This window comes from Jaculus jaculus, chromosome 6, assembly GCF_020740685.1.
Source record: "Jaculus jaculus isolate mJacJac1 chromosome 6, mJacJac1.mat.Y.cur, whole genome shotgun sequence".
NCBI lineage: Eukaryota > Metazoa > Chordata > Mammalia > Rodentia > Dipodidae > Jaculus > Jaculus jaculus.
In genome coordinates this window covers 113,614,188-113,632,874 of record NC_059107.1, presented here as the reverse complement: position 1 = coordinate 113,632,874, position 18,687 = coordinate 113,614,188, and the positions used below count along the sequence as shown (strand labels likewise).

Below are 18,687 nucleotides of genomic sequence, written 5' to 3'. Positions count from 1 at the left end.
AGGTGTGACGAGTGGAGGGAGCTAGCTGCCCACTGACTCCAGCACTGAGCCAATTCTGGTTCTCCAGCTAACAAGTGACCGATAAAAATGTCCCAACAGCTACAGTAAAACACAGAGCTACAGCAATAATAACAACAAATAGTTACAGAACATATAATCATACGAACGCCCCATCACGACTGACATTTGCAAAACACAACTGATACTGCTACAGAGCTTTGATATAAATATATTATAGACTATGGTGGGATACAAGGACACAAATATCCTCCTCTAAAATTAATAAACAAGAGAAAATATGTGCATGTTCTTAAGAAATATGGTTCTTAAAAAATATGCTACAAGAATAATTAGCTAAAACAGTAGTGAGGGTGGAAAGTTATGCATGAGAGAGCTGTAGCTTCTGCATGAGCTTACAAAGCCTGAAACTGTGTGTGTGCACTGCTCCAAGAAAGCAACATTGCTCTAAATTGAACTTGATCAAGTCTAAATGTATCTAACTCTGCACTGGAAAGTCAGTGCAACTTCACATTCCCTGTCTAAGGCAAATCATCACGGCATCTTCCACCTCACACATGCTACAGTTTGGAGCCCTTCATCTCCTGTAATCCAAAAACACTGTATCTAGGGCAGTGAATTCCCGTGGGCTAGAGGAACTATGAAGGTCTATTTTCAACATGCCTGGGCTTTCTACACACACGGACTTCATGCACAGGAGGTATCACTGATAATGTTGTTGAAAGGAGGAGCTTGCATAACACTGAACTAATTTGCAGCGAGAGATAAACCTTTTCAACAACAAGCTTTTTATCTGGAATCTACCCCAGCAGTTGCAACCAAGGACCCTAAACTTGTGTTCTCAATGAAGATGGAAATACAAAGCTGTGAAATGTTAAGGAATTCTTGCTGAAAAAGATGGGGCACTAGCCGCCTTTGGGAGTCACTGTTCTCACCTCTCTCAGATGCATTTGCACTGCTTTGCTGTTTATTTACACATACTTGGCTTTGTAAAAGTAATGAAAGATTTTCATTTCTCTCTGTGCTTATTCCTTAGTTACATACCAGCTGCCACACATGAAACTTGAAGAGAAGGGAGAGACTGCTCCAAACAAAAGCTCCGGATCTGAGAGCCAGAGAATTCTCTGAAGACAAAGGCTTTAAATCCAGTTGAAATAGAACCTGCCTAATGGGGCAGGAGGGTTAGCTGCTAACCACTGCCCCACCCCCAGCCAGAGTAACCAAACTCCTTGTCATCTCTAGGGACAGAAATACCAAGAGCACTAATTTCAGCCAGATGATTTATGCTCATTTGAAGAGCAGCATTCAGGGTAGAGAGATGGCTTAACTGTTAAGGCGCATGCCTGCTGAAGCCTAAGGTCCCAGGTTCAATTCTCCGGGTCCCATGTAAGCCAGATGCACATGGTGGTGCATGCATCTGGAGTTCGTTTGCAGTGGTTAAAGGCACTGGTATACCCATTATCTCTCTCCCTCTCTGTTTCTCAAATAAATAAATAAATAAATTTTTTTTTAAAAGAAAAAGAAAAGCGGCATTCTATGAATGGGTTTGGACGGTCATCTAGAAAGGGCAGAGCCAAGCGCTGGGGCTTGCTTCACAGGCCCCCTGACCACACACCACACACCGCTCCAGCCAGTTCTGCAGCACTGTGGCTCAGCTTAGGGCCCTATCACTTTCAGCCCACACTCCCAGGCTCCCCGAGGGACACGCAGGGAGGGAGGAGAGTCTAGTGGCCGCCGAGTGGGGGGAGTCAGTGTGGTTAGTCGTAGCTGCCCACAGAACTGAAGCTCTTTTGTCCAAGAAGTATGCAGTGACACATCCGTGGCACAGATCAGAGGGACTGTGTTCTCTATCCGCTCTTCTGCTTCTCAGCTTACAGAATGAGTCTCATCACCAATTAGCCAATGCCTGTCATGCTGGAGAACCTCCACAATTGTTTGTTAATGAATGTTGAAATCTCTTCAGCTTTTGGAGCCTCTGTGGCTCCTTATTAAAAAAGAGAAGATTAAACTGGATGAGAAAAACTGATGGCTAATTTTAAAAATATTTTTAATGCTGCCTTTTAATACTGTAATAAAACCATTTAATAAGGTATAAAATATGACCATAATGATCATTTGATGATAGCAAGTTGATATCCAGGGAACTTGCTAAATTTAATTATTAACTTTGGATCCTAAAGATTGCTAATTTTTAAAGCAGATAATAGGTATTGGGTCTGGTGAATTAATTAAATCTTTTAAGTGGTCACAAAAATCATATTATCTCCTTATATTAGAAAACCAAAACACACAGTAGTCACTGACCCACATTCATAAGTTTAGTAAGAGATTTAAAAAACAGGATTTAAAAGCCCCTTAGCCCACCATGCTTTGGTAAGCTTCTAGCTTATGCTGTTTGTTATTGTATGTAATGCTGGTATGACTTGGGTCTTATAAATTTGTGAATACTTAAGCCACCAAACCTCAATTAAAGTCATGTATGTTTAATTAAAATATGAGAGAGCACAGGCCTTATACCTACCTGTGGATGTGTAAAGTGGAGAGAACTAGCATTGTTAACGGGGGACCTGAAGCAGATGAACTATTAAGATAAAACAAGAACAGCACAAGGCACCGACGAGCATGCTTTCTGCAAATCAAAGCTCAGATGTGTTATCATCTCCTGAGACATGTCAGAGGCCAAGAATGGATGCTAATCCAAGCTAGGACATGGATTCAGACAGTTGAGTAGAAGTCTGGCCAGCTATGCAAACCTGGGCAAGCGGTTCACCTCACGGCACCTGTGTTTATTTCTGGAACCATGAATAGGCAGGTTCTTCATAGGCATGTTGTGAGGACAGAACGGGAAGACACAGCAAACACTGAAGTCTTCCATCCCGAAGTGGGTCTGCAGGCCAGCAGCAGCAACAGCATCCAGAAGACTGTGAGGAAGGCCAGTTCTCAGGCTCTACCTCAGAGAGGCTGAAAGTGTACCCTCCTTTCACCATCATCCCCAAATAAGCTGTAAGGAGGTTAAGCTTTGAAGAGCCGCACTCTATAGCACCAAGGTAATGTGGCCCATTATTATTTGGGGCTGTGGTTTTTGTGCCATAGACTGCCAAGGAAAAATAACATGGCTAAGTTTAAAAGACTGGGCCTGCTCAGAGATTTGCATGATACTCTTTCCTTGGGTCTTGAAGACCTAACCAGTTGTGGGGCCTCAGATGCCAATCATATGAGCTCATCATGTCTTAGAGTAGTTCCCTTTTCTTGGGAAAGGACCAGCTGAAGAAACCATTGCTTTATAAAATCCTTCCCCACTTGGATAGGAGAACCAATAAGATGCAAACCCACATGTATAAAACTGTCTCAAGCCTAGAAAACTTGAGACTGAGTGTGAATAGCAGCTACAGTGGACTAGAAGTGTTGTAAGGTTGAGAGCCTGGGCTTCAGATGGGATTAGAATTCCCAAGCCAGTGACTCTCAAGTCTCTACTCCTTGTCCACTATTAGCAAAGAATTGAAAGACACAGACATGAATAAGGATCAATTATGAAAGATTCATTTTTATTTATTTATTTGAGAGTGACAGACAGAAAGAAAGGGGCAGAAAGAGAAAGAGAGAATGGGTGCAAAAAACAACAAAAAAATTAAGTAATTTAAAAAATATATATTTGCAAGGAGGGGAGGAGAATGGGAAAGACAGGATCTCCAGCTGCTGCAAACGATCTCCAGATGCATGTGCCACCTTGTGCATCCAGCTTTCATGAGTCCTGGGGAATTGAGCCTCAAACTGGGGTCCTTAGGCTTCACAGGCAAGTGCCTAACCACTAAGCCATCTCTCCAGCCCCTGAAACATTTATTTTAAGAGAAAAGAAAGGCAGAAATGCTCCCCAGCTGAAGAGGGAACAAGGAAATCCAAGGTGGCAACCTGGATCAGGCCTTTTTATAAATTTTGCCAAAGTCAAATGTGTACAGAGGACCTTAACTGTTGGGTGGGTGCAGGAGAGAGCAAAGACTCAGAAAGGACCCGCCATGGAGACCCCCCTGGAGGAAGGAGGATGCATCAGGAATCTGCTCTTTATCACCCACTTTAATCAGAATGAATGATGCTTGAGTTCTGGTCTCACCAGGGAAGGCCAGCATCCATGTTCTTTGGGGCCTGTGTCCAGATCTGACCACCTGTAAAAGAAGGCTACCTCGCTTATAAAGCACATCAGAAGAGGAGCTTGATCTCTCCTGCTCAGAGAACACGAGACCACCCACGGAAGGAAGCAAGTCAGAATGGCAGGACTCCTTCCTATAAACCTGGCTTTCCTTAAGTAATGTTGTGGATAACTGGTACACAATAGTTGCTTCACAAATACCTATGAAGCCAAGCTGAACACTATTTCCAACATCTTACCAGCCATAGATCTTTAATATAATTATGGACTTGTTAAGATGTCAAGGATTATATACATAGAATGTAAGAACCTCTCAACTTTTGCTAACTTAACTTCATTTTCTAGGAATACACTCACACACATACACACATATTATTTTTCTTCCTATTCTTCAGCATGGTTTTTGTTGTTTCTATTTTCCATGCCCCATTTCAAAAAAATATCACTTGTAGAAGTGTCATAACAGAAATGGAATAATTACATTTATTAATCACTATTTACAAAAAATCCCTTATGTTTCAGAAGCAATTTAAATAGATGTTTGAAGTTTAGTTTATGAAACAAACTGTCCCAGAAGGTCTATGACTAAGACAGAATAGAAACTAGTAGGCATCAGTGGTGAATCAGTGCAGCAACTTAAGACATTGTGCATTGTTCTAAAGTTCCACAGGTCAGAAATCTGTGCTGGGTATAAGTAGGTCAAGGAAAAGAAAAGTCCTCCAGTCATAGAGTGTCTCAACGGAGATTGTTTCAACTGAGTCTGCGTGCTCCTCGGGAAGTGTGGGTTTATATTTGTTTTGTGGTTTAGGTTTTACATTTTGTTTGCACACAAAAGAAAGAAGAGTCTCGCAGGAGAGTCAGTTCTTTCCTTACACAGCTAGCTGGGGGCAAAGCCTAGACCTTTGGTCCCCAGGTACTTCCAAACTCAGAGAGAGTGGAGGCAGACCTGTGCAGGCCCTGGAACTGCTTGCATTTCCCTGAAGTCCCACAGGGTTTGCCTTTACTCTCCTTCAATGATGGGATTATGCAAAACACTATGACAGTGGAAAATCTGGCAGAAAGTACCCATCGTTTCACATTGCTGTATTTACATTCTATCCTAAAATCTCTATTCTGGTGTCCCTAGTGTCTTGACCAACTGGTGGGGCTTATCCTAGGAAAGCAAGGAAATTCCCATAGGTTTGGCTCTTGGACCAAAGGCAAAGGGGAGGTGGGCAAATGTAAGCTGCAGGTCATCCCCTGATCCAAGCATCCTGAATTTACTTGAGTCTGAATCGTGTGAAACGAAGCTGAGGCTCTAACAGCGTGCTGGTTAACAGCGTGGGAGGGTCAAACATAGTCAACAACTATCTGGCCCAGGCTCCTGAGGCCCAGATATTCATGGTCAGTAAGAACAGAACCGTGAACAATGTTCGTGGCATATTTGGTAGATGTCAGCAAATGAGCCATTAAGCATGGCAATTGTAGTGACCAAGAATAATTCTCTTCTTCTTTTTTTAATATTTTTGAATTTTTATTTACTTACTTGAGAAATAGAGGGAGAGAGAGAGAAAAAAAAAAGAGGCAGATATAGAGGGCAAGAGACTGGGCACGCCAGCATCTTCAGCCACTGCAAATGAACCCCAGATGCATGAACGCCCCCTTGTGCATCTGGCTTATGTGGGTCCTGGGGAATCGAACCTGTGTCCTTTGACTTTGCAGGTAAGCACCTTAACACTAAGCAATCTCTCCAGCCCCTAAGAACAATTCTCCATATATCCCTAGAAGTGAAAAAAAAAAAACAAACCCTCAACTCTTATAGCATAACTAAGGATGGACCGCTGTGCACCAATGGTAGATCCTCAGGAATTCTCAGAACTACTAGAGGTAGATCTGGGGGTGAGGAATGCATCCTAAACAGCAGGTCACATCTAAGACAAATTTTGCAAATTGTATGGATTATGATTATTAAAATCTTACGTTTTGTGATTGTACTAATGAACTTTTGCTTCTCTCACCCTAGTTCAATGGAATATGGGGAACAAAGGTAAAGCAGAACAGTCTAAATTGGTGGGAACACAAGCTGTAAGTCTGAGACTGAGTATCCCTACTGCAGAAGACCCAGAGACCACTCCCTGAAACGGGAGCCCATGCTCCACCGGCAGCACTTACTGTTGAGACCCAGAAATCAGGAATCAAATTGCCCACCACTACAGCCTAAAGAATACCACAAATCAGCCCCAAGCACACGTCTACCTTCCCCCAGCTGCATTTCTTTGGAACTTTTCTCACTTCCTTGCTGATGCCTAGATAGTAGTGCATTGCTCAAGATCCATAATTCAGATTTTTCTCAAGTCTTTTCTGATCATTGTCCATGTTTTCTTTAATGACTTAGTGCTATTAAACCCAATGGTTGCGAATCAACGCTAGTTACCATTGTTATGCTCAAGAAAGTGAGACCATATGATTCCACAGTAGAAATGATATTGCTGATGAAAGCATGTGAGATCTGAAATAAAGTCAAGAAGTTCAGATCCTAAACTGATGCTACCTACTTCTTTTGCAATCTCAGAAGACAGCCTAAGTCTTATGTGAAATGGAAATAATACTCATTTCTGTCTTTCAGAAATATGGAAATTGAACAAGATGGAGGCTGTACTGAAGAGGCTCTACAATTGCCTTCCCTCCTTGGGGTCAATCTACCACCACACCCCAGCTGCTAAGAGATGGCCCTTAGAACACAGGATCCTTTCACCTAATGACTAAACCACAGGCCAACAGCTGGGCCAGAGTACACCGGTCAGATTCTCATTCATGGAACTGGAACTTCCAGAGACATTTAACCTTGCAGGGCCAACCTGGAAGTAGAAGGAAATGTGGGGTCTAGGCTATATTGTAGGTTAGCCATGATGGAGGCAGGCAAATGAGTGAGCAGAGAACTTGGTCTGAACAAAGAATGACTCGGCCCTACTGAGAGAAGCAGGAAAGATGCCATGTGGCCCCCAAAGAGAAAGAGATGTGGGGTAAGCCAGCCATGGCTGTCTTGTTTCTGGGTAGAGAGAAGCAGGAAAAATGCCATGTGGCCCCAAACATGATAGGGCAGAAGGTGAGCCTCCAGTGGCTGTGTAGTTCCTGTGAAGCTACAGCTCCATGTCTATATTCACTGTATGATCCTCCTCCTGTAAAAGGGACAACATCATAGACACCCAAAATTAGTTTTGACTGATTTTCACTTAGGGGCTTATCAATGATTAGGAAAAGGAGGAATGAGTAAACAGCCTGACCTTCCAGGCAAGAACAACTCCAGGAGACACCTTCCAAATCTTGAGGAGTGACAGACACTCTCATAAATAACGTATCAGGACAGAATCAGCCATTGGGTATCCCGTGTGGAAAATGTTCAATCTTGATAAAGGCTGGTATCCAAATTCTTTTAGCTGTGCGCCAGAATTTAAATTCAATCTCACTAAGGAGCAAAATGGAAATAGCTTAGTCCATCTAACTGCTATGTCCATGGGGCATATCTGGCTTAGACATCTGTCTTTCTCTCACTGTCTTCCCTTTGCGTTGACTTCATTGTCTAGCAGGCAGTCTGCCGCGATGGTGAGGTGGTCTCCAGCAGCTCCACTTTCATAATTCCTACAGAGTCGCCTCTCTGTTTACATCCTCGGGATGGTTCTAATCAGCCTAACTTGGATTTTATGCATGCCCTTAAGCTAACCACTGTTGCTAAGGGAATGCAATCTTCTTGGGGTGTTCTCTGGAGTGAGCAGATGGTTTTGTCTTGAACAGTTCACAGACATGGAGAGCAGCGATAACTCAGAAGAAGGAAAACTGGAGTTTTGCTACCATAAGAAGGTAGCTGCCATGCTGAGAGGATTTTCAGGAGATTCTCTGAGCCCTTCCCACTATGAGCACTTAGGATTTAAGAATGAGAAGTACAGTTTATTTAGAAAGGTGGAGTGACCAAAAGACTCATGGTCTGTGCTCACTGCACACGTTTCATCACGCCTCTACCACAGACAGAGGCCAGGACCTGGTGATGAGTCAGCCACTGTCCCAGGCTCAGCTCCCCGCCCAGTGGTTCCTTGCCAATGCACTGAATCATCTCTCTTACTCCACCCAAAATCTTTTGCTTTTCCCAGGGTTTCCTGGGATCTCCTGGGATAAGTGGCTGGCTCTTATAGCTGAGGAAAGGAAATGGTGTCTTTGAGAAATGAGAGTCTCTCTCTTGCACGGAAGCTGTGGAAGAGTTGACAAAGGTGAGGGGGGCGGTTAGAATAACTTACTTTGCAGACCCAGATGTGCCTATTCTATTTTATTCATTCATTTGTCAAGTGGTCAAACTTGAATCTAGGGCTTCATACATGCTAGGAAAGGGTTCTACTGCTGAGCTGCACCCCCTGTCCTTAAAAGCAGGTTCATTATAAAAAGAAGATTCATATGCAACTTCTTTTCCTACTGCCCTGTTTAAAACAAGAGCCCAAGTCCTTGTTCTTTTATACCCAGGCAGCAGAGATGTTTCTTCCTGCTTGATGCCTCCCCTCTCCTGCCACCCATCTTTTGAGAGGCACCACTATCACCCCTTTCCTCTATTCTCATAGCCCAAGCCCAATGTCATAGTCACAGGGCTTTTCCTACTGTAAGTGCTGTCTGGTTATTCCACAATGTCTCAGAAAGGTCAATGAAGTCCCCAAGCTTCATTTGCTCCCTAGTACCTTCCAGAGCTGGGCACATAGAAACGTTGTCCACAAGTGTGTGTGGACTGAGTGAGCTCAGGAACTAATACATGAAGGAGAAGAATCATTTTTATCTACATGTAGTGGTTTTTTGTTGTTGTTGTTTGTTTTTTGCACTCATCACTAGGAAATACTGAGTCTTTTTTTTCTTTTCAGTCTTATGTACAGTAGCCTCTCTGCTGTAGATAACTCCACAAATGGTTCCTGAAACCAAGAATGTCATCACCCAACTGTTTCTCAGTAACTGTGTAGGACTGCAGGCCTGAGATCTTGTAGGTCATGTCAGTAGAAATACTTTAGCAGCTTAATTACTGACATAATGCATTCAATGTTTGGACACAATGGGAAACATTCATTAAATGCTTTGCCATCAATCTGCAGTTAATTTCAAAACTATGCAGTTGTGTTGTGCAGAATTAAATGCAGCAGTATAAATATAAATGATGAACAATAAGCTGTAGCTAATTACCAGTGTTCTGGAACCTGACAGACAATATGCCATTTGATTTTTGGTATTTTCCACTGGAATTCATTTAGTGTTTTTTTTTTTTTTTGAAGAAAAGAATAACAACCCCTTACTCCAAATAGTAATAATAATAATCTTTTCATCCCAAATAGTAGCAATATAACACTAATCATAGTTGGAAAGTGAAAGGAACTCCAATCTGTTTTAGAATGCCTTCTTGTTCCACTCCCTGTTTCTATTTATGTACTTTTCACTGAGGAAATGTTCATTGATCAGCTATTATGTGCAAGGCATCCTATCTACCAGTTGAAAAATGATAGCTGGACTTGTAAGTAACTTGTCTGAAGCACAGTGGACTGAAAATCATTAAAAGAAAGGAGAATTCCAAAGTCTTACTTATTCTCTTTTGTTTCTTTGTTTTTTTGAGGTAAAATCTCACTCTAGCTCAGGCTGAGCTAAAAAGCTGGAATTCATCTCAGGGAGGCCTCTAACTCATGGTGATCCTCCCACCTCTGCCTCCTGAGTGCTGGGATTAAAAGCATGCACTACCATATCCAGCTCTTACTTATTCTTTCAAAATAATATCTTCCAGGCTAGAGAGATGGCTTAATGGTTAAGATGCTTGCCTGTAAAGCCTAAGGCCCCAGGTTTTGATACTTCAGGTCCCACATAAGCCAGATGCACAAGGTGGCATATGCATCTGGAGTTTGTTAACATTGACTAGAGGCCCTAACATGCCCATTCTCTCTGCGTGTCTGTCTGTCTCTAATAAAAAAAAAAAAAATAGAAACTTTAAAAAAAATGTTTAAAAAATAGCATCTTCCCAGGGAGAAAACTTATTGATTACTGTAATTATAGAGTATCTCCCACTTAACAAAGAAGTTCTATGTAAGTGTCTCATTTTGTATTCACAGAAACCCTTGGTGACAGACGAGACTATTTTTCAATCCCATTTTGCAGTTGGAAAGTGTAACACAGAGCAATTAAGTGACTGTCCAAGATGGCACCAAGGAGAAGTTATTGATCCAGGACTTGCACCAAGGCTTCTCTGAGTTTAGTTCTCTTCTGAAAGGACCAAACTGACGCCATGACAGGCTTCATTAAGGTGCCACCCTAACTAAGCCTAAGTTCCAGTTTCCCAGAGAGGCAGGCAAGATTTCTAGGAAAAGGCTGGCTGTTAATCACCAGTGACCCTGACATGTGACCGGAGGAGATATCCGCCCAGGGGCTGAGTCAGTTCCTAGAGACATGTCCAAACATGCCCAGACATGTCCCCTTTGCGCCTTTTGCCCCAACCAATCAAAGATATACAAATGTAGTTGGTGCCTGCCTAGCCAATCATGATGAAGGGTTACCCAATCTGCCTGGAATTCCCCCAGACCTAGCCCGCCAAAACTTTAGGACCAATCAGAGAAGTGCAAGTACAGTTACTGTTCAAATTAGCCAATCATGTTAAAATAGATTAAGCCCACTAAAATTCCCCTAGCTGTGCTTAAAAGGAGCATGCCAGCTCCTCTCAGGGTTGCCATTTGTATGAATGGTTGACCCCTGCATGCTGGCTGATTTTGCAGAATAAACACTCTTTGCTTTTATGTACTATTTGATTCCAGGTCTTTTTTCAGCCATTCTCAGACTCTTACACTTCCCAGTCACTCTGCATTCACAGAAGGCCAGACTGGATAAAACCGGCTTGAGAAGTCAACTCTGGTGAAGGCATATTATCAAGAGTCTTGCTACAAGATGAGCTCATTTTATATTTATGTGGGACCATAAAGAACTTGAAGGATTGAAACTGTGATTGTTGGCAGCTACTCCTTCCTCCAGTTTCATGTCATAAGAACTGACAAAGATGTTTCCATTCATGGAATCCAGCCAAGAAAGGGTGGACTTGTATACACAATGCTGTTGGTAAAGGGAAAAGGCTCTGAAGCTGCCTTTCTACATGCTTTAAACAACCCCTCATCAAAAATGCACTACATCTTAAATCCTTGGATGTTTCTTAAGAGCTCAATTGGCTCTTTAGAAGCAGACACAAAAATCAATGACACATGCCCTTGAAGACATGAAAGCCAAACACTATTAGCTCTGCCAAGTGAAGATTTTACTGGAGTGTTCCTTAGAGTGGCTGATCCTCAACATTCTTAAGTGAGCTGTTAAGCTCCAGTGCAATATAAATAGATGTAACTTGGTGGCTGGTGACAGGAGATTCCACTCTTCTCTGTCCCTCACAGCCCCCTCTCCATTCTATGTTTTGACTAAGTGGCCTCTAATCACCTTACAAGCCCTGAAGAAATATCACTTAACAGAGCCATTAGTGTGCTAGCATCTTTTCAGGGAGTCAATATCTGAGTTGGTGGTCTCATAAACCCCAAAGACTTGTTAACAAAGAGAAAATTCTCCAGGGTAAGTGAAGTAGTCTAGTGAACAGGGATGAAATTGGGCACCAGGAAAGCTGGCTCACTTCTTGTGCTGGTTTAACCTCTTTGTGCTTCAGTTTCTCGGTGTAGATGATGAGAGACAGCGCTGATTCCCTTCGCTCTCCATCTCACACAGTCCTTGTTGACTCAAATGCTCTGAGGTCTTGAAAGTACTCTGTGACTGCCACCAGAATCACTTTTGGAGCAGAGGGCTTTTCCTTTTGATGCTCATTAATTTCACCACTCAATGTACCATTGATTGTCACTAAAAATGAGAGTCTAAAACTGTATGAGAATTAAGTGTACTTCTCCATGCCTGTAATCCCAGCAACTGGGACACTGAAGCAGGAGGATTTCTGCGAGTTTAAGATCAGTCTGGGTTACAGAGTGAGACCGAGTTTCAAAAAGCATCTCCACAAACAAAAAATTATATAGGTAAAATTAAAATAGAAATTTAAGAAGAGCTAAGTTCAGAGTGCTATAATTTTGGCTTATAAATGTTGGAGGGTTGACCACATACATCTCAATTGTCATAAGTGAATTTTTCTGGCTCACTGTTTAAAAAAATCAGTTAGAACTTTCAAAGTCCTGTTTGAGTACCTTTATTATAACTCATAAAACTGCTGGAATTCTATTTGTTTATGCTATATGGTTATGTTATAATACTCTACATTTGGGTTGAGTTGATATATATTGAATCTGACCTTAAATAATTGGTAAAGTAGAGAACTATGATACTTTAGCTTGAAGTTAAAAAATGATACCTATTTTTCATGACTAACTTTATGAGGAATCATCAGTGGTACCTGGTGGCAGCATGTAATATTTTAACTCAGCTCTTGTAGATATTTTTCTGAATGCTTTAAAATAAACATCTTATTTTAAAACAGTGTAAGACTTGCTAATTAATTAAAAAGGCAATATAGAGAATTCTTATAAATCCCATGCCTAATTTCTTTTATTACTACCACCTCATCAGAATTAAATATATAATAGTAACATTATTATTAGAGAAAGTTCAGAATTTCATGAACACTTTACTCAAATTTTCTTAGTTTGTACCTAAGATCCTTTTTTATTCTAGGCCCACACAGGGTACCACAATTCACTTGATTATCACTTAGAGCTCCTCTTGCTTATGATAGCTTCTCAGACTTTCCTTGTTTTTGATCACTTTGACAATTTAAAGAGATACTTTTCCAGCATTTTGTAGACTGTGTCTCAGGATGTGTCTGATGTTTTCTCATCATTAAACTGGGGTTATGAGTTTTGAGGAGGAAGGTTGCTAGAGGCATTTTAATCACTGGACTTTGAGGATATTCCAGAGGAAAGTAGGATAATTATCTGGCTCGAAGCAGCATGGTCCACAGGGGTCAATCTCACAGCTGGGAAAATGCTGTAAATACAAAGAGAATCTTCTAGCAATTTCTATTCTTCCAGTAAATTTAACTACTCCCAGTGTGCCGGAGGCTGCCACAGGTCTGCTCATGGTATTAAGTCCTTTTTTGCCTGAAGAGTTTCAACACAATCTCCTGAAGGTTTCATGTGGGAAAAATACTCCTCCCTTCAAATGGAATTGAATGGGGTAAAACTACTCATTTTCCAGAAATCCCCTTAGAGTCAATATTACTGTTGATATCAGAAATCCCATGTTGTCCTTAAAAAGTGTATGAATAGCACTAAATGAGACATCTGTACATCAGCCACTCCAAGGCTCAGGGAACATTGCAGAAGAGGGGATGGAAGAGACATGAGTCAGGAGATGGGGTGGAGTGCTTTGGAACTGTTGCATTCATGATTTCACAGAGGGCTGTCATGAGGTGCACAAGCCCTGCACAATGTTTGACTCTTCAACATTCTGCCATGTATGATGGAGAAGGACAAGAAAAACCCAACAAGATAGAAAAGAGGTTAGTTGGAAGGAACAAGGGATTCAGTGAAATGTGGAGGGTGGAGGGAGGACAAAAGAAGGTAATTTCATGGGGTTATGATCAAAATTAACTATGTACTTATAACAATATTGTCAACAAAGTTTTTTAAAAAATTGTATGAATAGCCAGGCACACCTTTAATCCCAGCACTTGGGAGGCAGACGTAGGAGGTTTTCCATGAGTTCAAGGCCACCCTGAGACTCCATAATGAATTCTAGGTCAGCTTGGGCTAGAGTGAGACCCTACCTCGAAAAACAAACAAACAAAAATTGTATGAATAAAGATGACGTGGGATTTATGCTGTGGCAAATATTCCTTTACTGGAAGAGTCTAATTAGTGACCACCTGAGATTCTATGAAGGCAGAGAGGGACTCTGTTACCTGGCCCCAGGTTGTTCGGGGACAGGCTGATGCCATATTTCAGGAGAAACAAGTTTTGATTTGACGCTAAGAAACTGAGTGGTGGAGGGGGTTCTGGAGTGCTCCTCCCAAGAATTACATACTGTATTCCATATTCTACAAAGGCCATGCTGTTAGTAAAGAAAAACTCATGTTCAAATTATAGAAAAAGCTGGGCGTGGTAGCCCACGCCTTTAACCCCAGCACTCAGGAGGCAGAGGTAGGAGGATCACCATGAGTTTGAGGCCACTCTGAGATTACATAGTGGATTAATTCCAGGTCAGCTTGAACTAGAGTGAAACCCTACCTCAAAAAACCAAATTTATATATATATGTATATGTATATGTATATGTATACATGTATATGTAGAGAGAGAGAGGGAGGGAGGGAAAGAGAGGGAGGGAGAGAAACAGAAGCGTGATGCAATGTGCATGCATATGTTCTGGTGCAGTTTGTTGTTTGATGAAGGTGACTTGAAGATACAAGTGTATTTAGTTATCTAATCCCTTCGTAATCCCCCTGCAATCTTCCCAGTGATTCTATTTTATACAAACATTACAGTAATAGTTCATATCTCTGTTGATCTCTCTGCTGTAAATGCTCACCGTCCTTGTATAAATGAGGAAACTGTGGCTTGGGAAAGTTAAATAACTTGCCTAAGGAATAATAGGTTCAGTCAAGAATTGAACTCATAGCTGAGGCTATCCAGCTTCAATGTCTCAACTCCTTGTCATGGAATTAAACCCCCTTTATGTTCAGAAGTTTATTCCAAAATGCCCCTGGGAGAGTAAGACCCAAATCTACTCATAAAAGTCAAGGTCCCACAGTTGATTTCCATCTACATGTCACATACTTAATACTGTCTGAAAGTGAGACAGAGGAGCAGGCAAGACTAGTGCTTGTTACCATGGTGACAGGAAAGGTACAAATACCCTCATCCTAACGGAAGTTAACTTACGGCAAGCCTGCCATTCAGCAGCCCTGCACTGGGCAACTACAGCAAATGTGACTTGTGAGCACGGCGTGGTGGCGCACACCTCTAATCCCAGTACTAGGAAGGCTGAGGTAGAGGACTACCATGAGTTCAAGGCCACCCTGAGACTACAGAGTGAATTCCAAGTCAGCCTGGACTAGAGGGAGACCCTAACTCAAAAAACCAAAACTAAAAACATAAATAAATTAAAAGTGGCTGGTATTGCAATCTTATTATAAAACTGAGGTACAATGCACCAACAAATAAGGAGGTGATTGCTGCCAAAAGACAGTCCTTGGTTTACCATTCCCAAGACAAGAAGGACTTCCGTGCTGTGGGAAGTCACACACAAGGGCACCATGGGGCCAGAGGGAGGCAGAGGCACAGCAGGCAAGAGCCTTGATGAGGTATGCCATGGAATGCAGAAGCAAGGCAGCACAAGACAGTATGGAACCCGCTGGGTTGGTCCATCTCAGTGGGCTCTGAATAGAAGGGACCCATCCTCACAAGGGAACACAGCGCACCCACATGGAAAGCTGAAAGCGCATCAAGCATAACAATTCCTTCTCTTAACCCATCTCATAGCAGACTAATGTGTACATATACAAAGTCACAATACCTACACAGGGAAACAATAGTTAACCTAAATTTTTTGTTTTGTTTTGTTTTTTTGTTTTTCAAGGTAGGGTCTCACTCTAACCCAGGCTGACCTGGAATTCTCTATGTAGTCTCAGGGTGGCCTCGAACTCATGGCAATCCTACTACCTCTGCCTCCGAGTGCTGGGATTAAAGGCATGCGCCACCACGCCCAGCAATTAACCTAAATGTGAGTTCACCATCAGACCTCACCCACGTCTCCCACAACCTCTCCCCTCCCCCACAATATATGCAAGAGTCTATATATAGTGGGCCCAAGTTGACATGGCTGTTTGGCATCTTTTCTCAAAAGCTTTGAAATATAGAAAGACAAAGTAATGCTAGACTTCGTCTTTTTTTGAGGTAGAGTCTCACCTGGCTCAGGCTGACCTAGAATCACTATGGAGTCTCAGGGTAGCCTCGAACTCATGGTGATCCTCCTACGCCTGCCTCCTGAGTGCTGAGATTAAAGGCATGCACCACCACGCCTGGCTAATGCTAAACTTATTTTCACCTCACAGCTTCCTTAATCTCTGAAGCAATAGTTTCAAAGCCAGCAGTACTTATTACTCCAGGAAATGTTTTCTTCAGTGTCATGACAAAATCAAACACTATATTCTGTCAAGTTCTAGAAAACACTTTATTCTCTTCACTAATGTCTCAACACTGTTGGAAACCAAACCTGAATAAGTCCTAGCATCTAGTTCAACAATAAATGCGTATGTTTTACAGAAATGGTAAAAGAAGTTGCAAGAGGAACTACCAGTTTCTTTGAACTGTACTTCTGAGTATTTTTCTTTACTACAGTCCTGGAATTAAATAAATTAGGTACAGCGCCGATAGAAATAAAAGAAGTAGTCTGTGAAGAAGATCCCAGCAAAAAATGGATCAGTTGAACAGTCAGCTAAATCCTGTGAAAATGGGAGAAAATGAGAGAAAGATTAATGTAAAAATAACTGTTGTGGAACTGAAAGTATTTTTGTTTATTGACTATTTAATTTCTGGCAATAAATGGCAAACTTACTGGTGCAGCCACACGGAAATGGTATGCACTATCAGAGAATGGGGCCACAGGAAGGTTCCAGATGTGCTGATATCCCTAAATAATGGGCAAGAGCACCATGTCATTAATTGCATTGTACACGCAGTGGGGAAGCTCACCAACACCAGTGGAGGAAGTGTTCCCTTGGCCTCCTTAAGAGATGCTTTAAGATAACAGCTTCTGGTATGTGTCTTTGGAATGTCTGCAGGACACAGGGAAGATGCCAGGCCAAGCCCTGAGGCCAGGGTCAGCCAGCAGGAAGCAGTGGCATTTGGGTCCAGGATCCCTCCTTCTGTGAGGAGCAGGTGACAGTTCTAAACACACTTCTACTGGAACAAGGACATCATGTGAAGGAGCCAGAGCATATTACCTGTGTCATCACCTGGGAGACTTCTCCGTGGCTTTGGGTCTCTTTGTTTCCCCTTTTACTGTGGAAGCATATATTGCCAAGGGTATACTCGCACTGAAACACTATCAATGGCTCTGTTGTGCTTCAAGAGACAAAAGGAGGAGGGACACATGGGAAAGCAGTTAGCAGCTCCTACTAGGCTCTGCCTTGGCCTGAAGAGAGACTGACAGGACTGTGGAAATCCCTGCAAAGCAGTCCTGTTTCTTACAGCTGTGCACTTACTTGATTTCCAGGGAGAATTTGACATTGGTAGGTGTGTTCTTATTAACAGGAATATTGTAATTATAATGTCCAGGTCTAAATTTAGAAGAAAATAAAATTAGAAACCAAAATATGCAGGAAAGGTTTCAAAGACATTTTCCCACTTACTACACACTATGCAACCTGTCAGATATTATATAATAAATTGAGAAGATCAAGTTTAATCTTGTATAGGATGATTGTTTTCGGAGACATACTTGTCCAATGTCAGAGAGATCTTGTTCAAGTCTTAGTATAAAATATATGACCAAGATCTAAAGGTGACGAAAATGAATCCCAGACCAAATACTCAAAATGAAATGCACAACAAATGCTTTTAGGCATGTTATAGATATTTTTCAGAAGAAAAATGCAGCAAAGGCCTCAAACTTATAATTCTCCTGAAAAGGAAGCATTAAATACACTAGTTTTTCTACCAGAACTCACTTTCTTTTAAACAATTTTAGCAGGAAATATGTACATTTAGAACCTGAAACTACTATAATTATTATGATCCTGATTATTATTTAGTATTGGGGAGTTCCATGGATTCCTGTTGTAATGAAAAACCTTAGCAAAATGATGTATTTCTGCCTAAATCAAATACTCTTTATGACTGGCTTACAGCCACTCAAGTAGAAAAAAAGAGCTAGTCATTTCAGATTCTGTTTATTAATTTAAGTCGTTAAAAATGTAAAAGCAAGGATTACAGCAGATTATTCAACACAAACTTTTAAAGCCAGAAGGGTTTGGAGTGATATATTCCAAGTTCTGAAACATAACAACTGTCAACCAAGGTTACTTTATCCTGCAAAGTTATCCATTCAAATAAACGGAGAAATAAGGACATTCCATGACAAAAGCAGATTAAAGGAGTATTTGAAGACAAAACCAGCTCTACAGAAAATACTTGATAGAATCCTCCATGCTGAAGAAAAGGAAAAGCATACATATAAGGAACCTAGAAAAAACAAGCAATACTCAAATACTAGTTAACTGAAGAGAGCACAGGTAGAACCAGAACCACAAAAAAAAAAAAAAAAAGGCAAACATAAATACACACCTTTCAATAATATCTCTTAATATCAACGACCTCAATGCCCCAACGAAAAGACATAGGTTTGTAGACTGGGTTAAAAAGCAGGATCCTACAATTTGTTGTCTCCAAGAAACTCACCTTTCTACAAAGGATAGACATTATCTTAGGGTGAAAGGTTGGAAGACAGGGTTTCAAGCAAATGGGCCTAGAAAACAAGCAGGGGTTGCTATCCTAATATCAGACAGGGTAGACTT

At 41.6% G+C, this 18,687-nt stretch overlaps 1 protein-coding gene across 1 annotated transcript in view; it reads right to left on the bottom strand.

Moving 5' to 3' along the window:
• Nucleotides 1-16,329: 16,329 nt before the first annotated feature.
• Nucleotides 16,330-18,687, bottom strand: part of Myrfl (myelin regulatory factor like) — a 108,503-nt gene continuing 106,145 nt past the window's right edge. The window contains exons 23-26 of the mRNA XM_045152239.1: nt 17,377-17,451; nt 17,116-17,236; nt 16,728-16,802; nt 16,330-16,614 (exon numbers count right to left, since the gene is read on the bottom strand). Coding sequence (XP_045008174.1) covers nt 16,528-16,614; nt 16,728-16,802; nt 17,116-17,236; nt 17,377-17,451 — 358 coding nt within the window. The 3' untranslated portion in view covers nt 16,330-16,527. The remainder of the gene's footprint in view (nt 16,615-16,727; nt 16,803-17,115; nt 17,237-17,376; nt 17,452-18,687) is intronic.